Raw genomic sequence first — 6,000 nt, 5'->3', positions numbered from 1 at the left:
CAAGGAGACCTATTATGACCTATAAACCTATAAATTCTTATAAATTATTTTGCTGCTAGTGTATCAGGAACTCCAGGAACTCCTTGTGCCTGACGGTGGTGTCTTTAGAAATTGGAAACAAATGTGGCTTTCCCACACAAGCCTTTGCTAGCAACGTAAACAGAGAAGGAGAGCTTAGGGGAAGTAAAAGAGCTTATCTGGCTTACAGACACGGTCATATAAGGAAGTCCGCCCCTCTGTGACATCACAAAGGGACAGCTTTACCACAACCGAGCGTTCCCAAGCCATCCCAAACTTCTTTCAGGCCTCACTTCCAAATGTCATGATCTGAAACCTTGGCATCACAAGAATACAACATTCTAACTACATTTATAGGTTAGAAAAGTGGAAAAGTTCCCCTTTAAGCTTACAAATAATAGTAATCTATCAAGTCTAGAAATGACATGTAGCCTATAGGACTAATGCAGTATTAATTATAGTAACAAAATAAAAAGAGCACTGTCTAAAGTAAGTCTCCAAGGCCACAAAAGAAGTTAAAGCTCAATGACAATAAGCTCAATAGCTAGTCACATATGGGCAACCCCCCCCCCACACACACAGTCAAAGACATTTGTTGGTCTCCTATCTGCACCCCAGAGCTTACTATACTGTCTCAGCTGAATGAGCTGCATGCTCTCCCACAATAACAGTGCTGACGTCACTGGACAGTCATGGACTCGTGTTGCCTTCAGGCACTCCGTTTGGCTCCCATTTTATCACCACCTGGGTTGCAAGTTGAATCTAAACTAAGGATGTTATATTTGCAAAGCAGCACATTCACTATTACTTCTGATGTGTATTCTTCCACTGTCTGGGGACGTGTTACCACTGTTATGCACGTCTCATACCTTTATTCACTCAATAGCAGTACAGGTGGTCCTCCTTTTACACTCTTTTATGGTAATTAATGCGCTCCCATCAATTAAAAACAGATAATACAAGACTGCTGGAGAACTAGCCACGTCAGAAAAATACAGTATGTGCCTCACATGCAGCTAACACTAAGGAAGAATAACATTGGTTATTAGTTAACTTATTAATCCACATTAGTATAATATGTAGATAGATAGCGTATTCAGAAAATGGAGATAAATTGCTGATTTCAAAATAAAAGTAATAAATAATTATTTATTAATGAATAAGTACGGGATATCCATACGTTTTCAAAACGTAATCTTAAATAATCCCTTTTCAGTAAATATTGTTATTCCCTCCCCTTAAACGCAGTCTAAAGCAGTCAAACTTTGTGCTGCGGTAGTTTCCCACAGCCTTTGAACGCAGCAGAGGCAACCCTGCTGGAGGAGCGGTGATTGAAGGGATAGCAGAGCCCTGGTGGCGACGACGGCCATCTTAGAGCTGAACACCGTGGATTCATCCACCGCTTGTTCTTTTTCTTATTAAACCTTCAAGAGAAGAACGACGGCAGCAATAAGGGTGTGTCGGTTAAAAGTTTGCCGTGATTGAGCTCGAAGTCGGGATGCGAATCCGAAGGAATAAACTCTTTACATCCACCGTCGGACTGGTCCTGGCGCTGGTGTGTGTGCTGGATGCGGCTAAAGGTAACTAATCTGGGATTTATACACCGCGATGTTTGCTGTGTGGGAACATGTCGGCCAGGTTTCATGCTTTGTGGATGGAAATGGTATTCCTCCCAGCGAGTTGCCGGGTTCCCAGTGTGCCGGTGAAGGTTACCACAGGAGGGATGCGTGTTGTGTTGAGGAACCTGTTCCAGAGCTGGTCAGATGCCTGAGCCGCAGCAAGTGCACGCCGCGATGCTTCATCAAAACACACATTCGAGCTTTATTTCCGCACAAAAGCCAACGCTTCTGTGTTGTGTTGTCTTTTAAAACATCTCGAGGATAAGTATGGCGTTTTAATTTGAACAAAAGCCTCAAAGCGAACCGTTTCTGTCATCTGTTATCGGTCTATTTTTAGTGTTCGACTGCATCACGTCGTCTTTTTGCGGCTTTAAATAAATAATGAGCTCGCTTATTTCAACGTATCAGTTATTACCCATTCAGTACACCCGTACATAGACTAATGTGTGGTCGGATTAGGTGCTTATTTTGGGTCTGAACTAAAAGCCTTCTTATTTAGTGTTGTCATTAGGCCTCACTACAATATCAGGCTACGCAATGCGGATCATCCATCCTTGGATTTTTAGCATGATCAATGGAGATTACTTCGTTGTGGTCTTTGTTGTCACGATAATCGCTGACAGAGCATTATTTAACTCGGGGGTGCGTTATAGTGATGTGTATTAACTGCATTAACTGCAGGCAGTGCACCTCTCACCCCGCCACGGCCAGTTGGAATAGGCTCCAGCACACCCCACAAATCCCAATAAACACAACCGACATAGAAGATTATGCCGAAGAACACTGAGTGGGCATCTCTGTGGGGAGTTTGCACGCATGTGCGTGGGTTTTCCTCCCCCATTCCAAAAACATGCTAGGTTAATTGGCCCCTCCAAATTGTCCATAGGTATGAATGTGGGTGGGAATGGTTGTGTGTCTATAGGTCCACTGACTGGTGGGAAAAGGTTACAATGCTACAACACTACAGTAACTAATGCTACACAAACGAAAATGGTCTGTTTTAACGTTCTCCGCCATGGCTGAAAACGTTACGGTCTGCAGTGTAACCTGTTGTATTTTGCCTGTTTTAAAAATGCGTAAATTAAAAGACAAAAGGACTATTACATTGATATACATATCGATAATCGACTAATTTAGGGCCAGACTTGTGGGTCCGGATTTCTACATGGCGCCTCACAATGTGACTTCTGTTCAAAGATCCACGGCTCAAGACCTTCAAGAATGTGTACATGAGATAATTGCTGGAGGAGCTGTTGACTTGCGTCTTTGGGGGAAATCGCCCCAGTGATCCTAAAGAGTCAGGCTCTGAAAATAGTTGAGCCAAAGTGGGCTTGCCTCTTATTGGTGCCTTGACATTGAATGGATCATTGACTTGTGAATAGTATGTTTCCAACAGATGACCCGGCTTATGTGAGGGCTTTTGTTGATTTAAATGTACAGTGGAACCTGATTTTTCTTATTTATCCGTTCCCAAAGGACAACAAAACAAAATCTCACAGGTTGAACTTCTCCCTAAGTTTCACCTCTTCACTCTCACTGGCCTTTTTATGCCACTTGCACAGAGACGCTATTGAGTTGCCTCCAAGGCTCTGCATCCAGACTGCACCAACCCCCTTACTGCTCAGGAACTCTCGCAGTGGGTGTACCCTCTATCAGGAGGTTGGAATTACACGGAAGGAAAAACAAATGTTGCCTGGCAGTCAAACGAAGGTGATCCTGCGGGGCAGTCCAGACTGCAACTAAATGGTTGCATTTAAACTAAAAAATCACACATCCAAAGTACATTTTTCATCTATTCGTGCATGTGCGACCAGATAAAAGTACGGTCGGCCCTGCCAACAAGGTGTCCCTTATTTACTTTTTTAGAAGTTGGCCCACTTAATTTGCCGAACATTTTGTGTTGCTGACAAAAGTAAATGAGCTAATTTCCCAACCGATATTAGCTCCTAAAGAGGAAGTGAGGACACACGCCAAAGAAGACAATGAAGGGCCGAAAAGATAGATAGATGGAGATGGACAAAAGTGCTTGACATTCCATTTATAATGTTAAAAATACTCTTGCGAAATTAAAGGCGAACTACACTTTTGGGGGAAATTTTCCCCATCATTCCCAGCCTTTATGTGAAACATAATTTCCTATTTCATAAAATATATTTCAAAATATATTTCATAAAAACATATTTCTTCCCCTTTTCTGTGTATAATAACAGCAGAAAATTAGTTAATTTCAGCTAGCTTACAATGCTGTCATTGGGATATACCTATTTCTACTATGAAGCCCTCTAAAAATAAACCTCTACCAACGTGGTATGGTTATATATCCATGCTGTGATCATGCATTAACACATACACTGATGATAACATGTCATAGTTGCAGTATCTGGATGTATTTTGTTGATTAAAACACTACAGAAACTTATTTTCTCTGCGCATTGATACTAGCTACATAACACAACACCTCACTAATTGGTAGTCTCAGCGTCATTCACAGACGGAAGAGTGGATACCTAGCTTTCCATTTGGATATTAAGACTCAACAAGATGCTGGTTTGCTGTCAGTGTTGTTTACCTGGAGCACATGTCTTGTGCTGGAAGACACAGCCATCCCAAGGAGAGACAGAGCTAGCATGAGTATGTGTATCAATCCGCAGAGAAAAGAAGTTTGGTAGGTGTTTTAAATCACAACACGGCGAGATAACACATTTCCAACAGTGGCTTCACCTTGACTGAGCATGTGGCCAGCCAAATGGAATAGATGTAAGTTGAATCAATGAAACAGAGCTGTTCGCTGCCATGCGACACAGAGATGACTCTTGCCTGCACCATCATTACACAACACGCTCTCAGAGGGTGCCAGGCTTTATCCGATAAAGACAGCCTGCCGCAGTCATGATGCTGCAATCTGGACCGCTGCGCGAGTATTCCTCAGGCTCCCCTCGTGGGTAGCCAGAAACATGTGAGCAGTCTGGCGTTGCTTTAGTCCACGGCATTAGCGAGAGTTATGCAGTGGCCGGACACGTGTGATGCTCTCTAAGTGTTGGAGGGAGACTGGGCTATGTGCTTTTGGGTCTCAGGATTAGCAGAAGCTATTGTGGCTGTGTGGTTCTCACAGCAAGTATTTGATCGTGGTTATTAGGTCAAACTCTTTAGGTCTCCTCAAAAGGAGACAGACAACCGTAAGGGACATTGTCCGTCTGTGTCTGAGGCTTCCCTTGACTCATTAGTGTGTCTTACATATAGTTCTATTCTCTTCATTGTGCATTTTGGGCTGGTACGACGTGTACTTATAGTTCAGAAAATATGGTCATTGTAATTTTCCTAACATAGAGCAGGTTCAACCACTCATCAGCGAACTATTGCACGTTTTACTCACAACTGACTGGTCCTCCTTTTAGCAACAACCTTATTTCACAGAGTGGATGCTCTCTTACAGAAAGCCTTCTGTCGTTTTCGAAGAGTGCAGGCTGCAGACGCCTCATCCTCGGTCTCTGCTTTGGCACGTACAGCCACATGAAGTCCATGTTCCTTCAACAAAATGTGTTTGTGGCTCCGAGACCACCCTGTGTGAAACACTCCAACAAGCCAGAAGACACGAGGAGAATGTTTTGTGCCATGCTAATCACAGGTCTCGGAGAAAGGAAAATGGGTTTGAAAAGTTCTAATCATTATTTGTGTGGTTGAGTCTTTGCTTATGAATTATTTACATCTTGGGGTTTCACTGGATCATTGATCCTCAAGTGAGCAGCATCTCATTTTTATCTTGTAATCATATCACTAGATGTACAAGTTGACACTTTTGTCTCTCGTCTTCAACATCAAATATGTAAACACATCGGAATGTTGTCATTGTCGTTCAATATTAGGTGGTATTATTATCTCGCTAGTTTGCTGAGTAAACCTGAGTTGAAAACTTGCATTGCAAATAAGGATGTGGCTGTGTAAACCAGCTCTTGTCTCAGTGGACTTTGTCAGTGAAATAACATTCTTGACAAGTCAGTGTTGTACTGAGATAAAGTAAAAAGAGGAAGCCAAAAATGTCAGCCCTTCTTTGTGCAACCGGCTGTCATTCATCTTCAACACAGCAAGTAGGCTTAAAATAACATTCTGTGCCGTATGTATTCTTGACCTATGGTTATAGGAGCTTCATTTGTACGGTGCATAACATGACTTGCTTTGTCACTGCTGTGTGTGTGAGGATGCGAGCCTTGCCCTCCATCAGAGACTGTGGAGGACCGCAGCCCTACGGTGACGTTGCAGTGACACAGCAACTGTAGTTAATACTTTACACCAGGACACCCACCAGCGCCTCGTCACCGTCACTTGACCAGAAGTCAGCTTTGACGATAAGCCATCCCAATATATG

The 6,000-nt window shown here is 43.0% G+C and overlaps 1 protein-coding gene across 4 annotated transcripts in view; it reads left to right on the top strand.

Moving 5' to 3' along the window:
• Positions 1-1,318: 1,318 nt before the first annotated feature.
• Positions 1,319-6,000, top strand: part of clstn1 (calsyntenin 1) — a 20,665-nt gene continuing 15,983 nt past the window's right edge. For 3 of the 4 annotated variants that reach the window (XM_058083453.1, XM_058083451.1, XM_058083452.1), the window contains exon 1: positions 1,320-1,598. In XM_058083453.1, coding sequence (XP_057939436.1) covers positions 1,517-1,598 — 82 coding nt within the window. In that variant the 5' untranslated portion in view covers positions 1,320-1,516. Of the gene's footprint in view, positions 1,599-6,000 lie in introns of all 4 variants that reach the window. The other variant, XM_058083450.1, reaches the window with a different exon arrangement.

This window comes from Doryrhamphus excisus, chromosome 10, assembly GCF_030265055.1.
Source record: "Doryrhamphus excisus isolate RoL2022-K1 chromosome 10, RoL_Dexc_1.0, whole genome shotgun sequence".
Classification (NCBI taxonomy): Eukaryota; Metazoa; Chordata; class Actinopteri; order Syngnathiformes; family Syngnathidae; genus Doryrhamphus; species Doryrhamphus excisus.
This window is presented reverse-complemented; position numbering and strand designations above follow the sequence as displayed.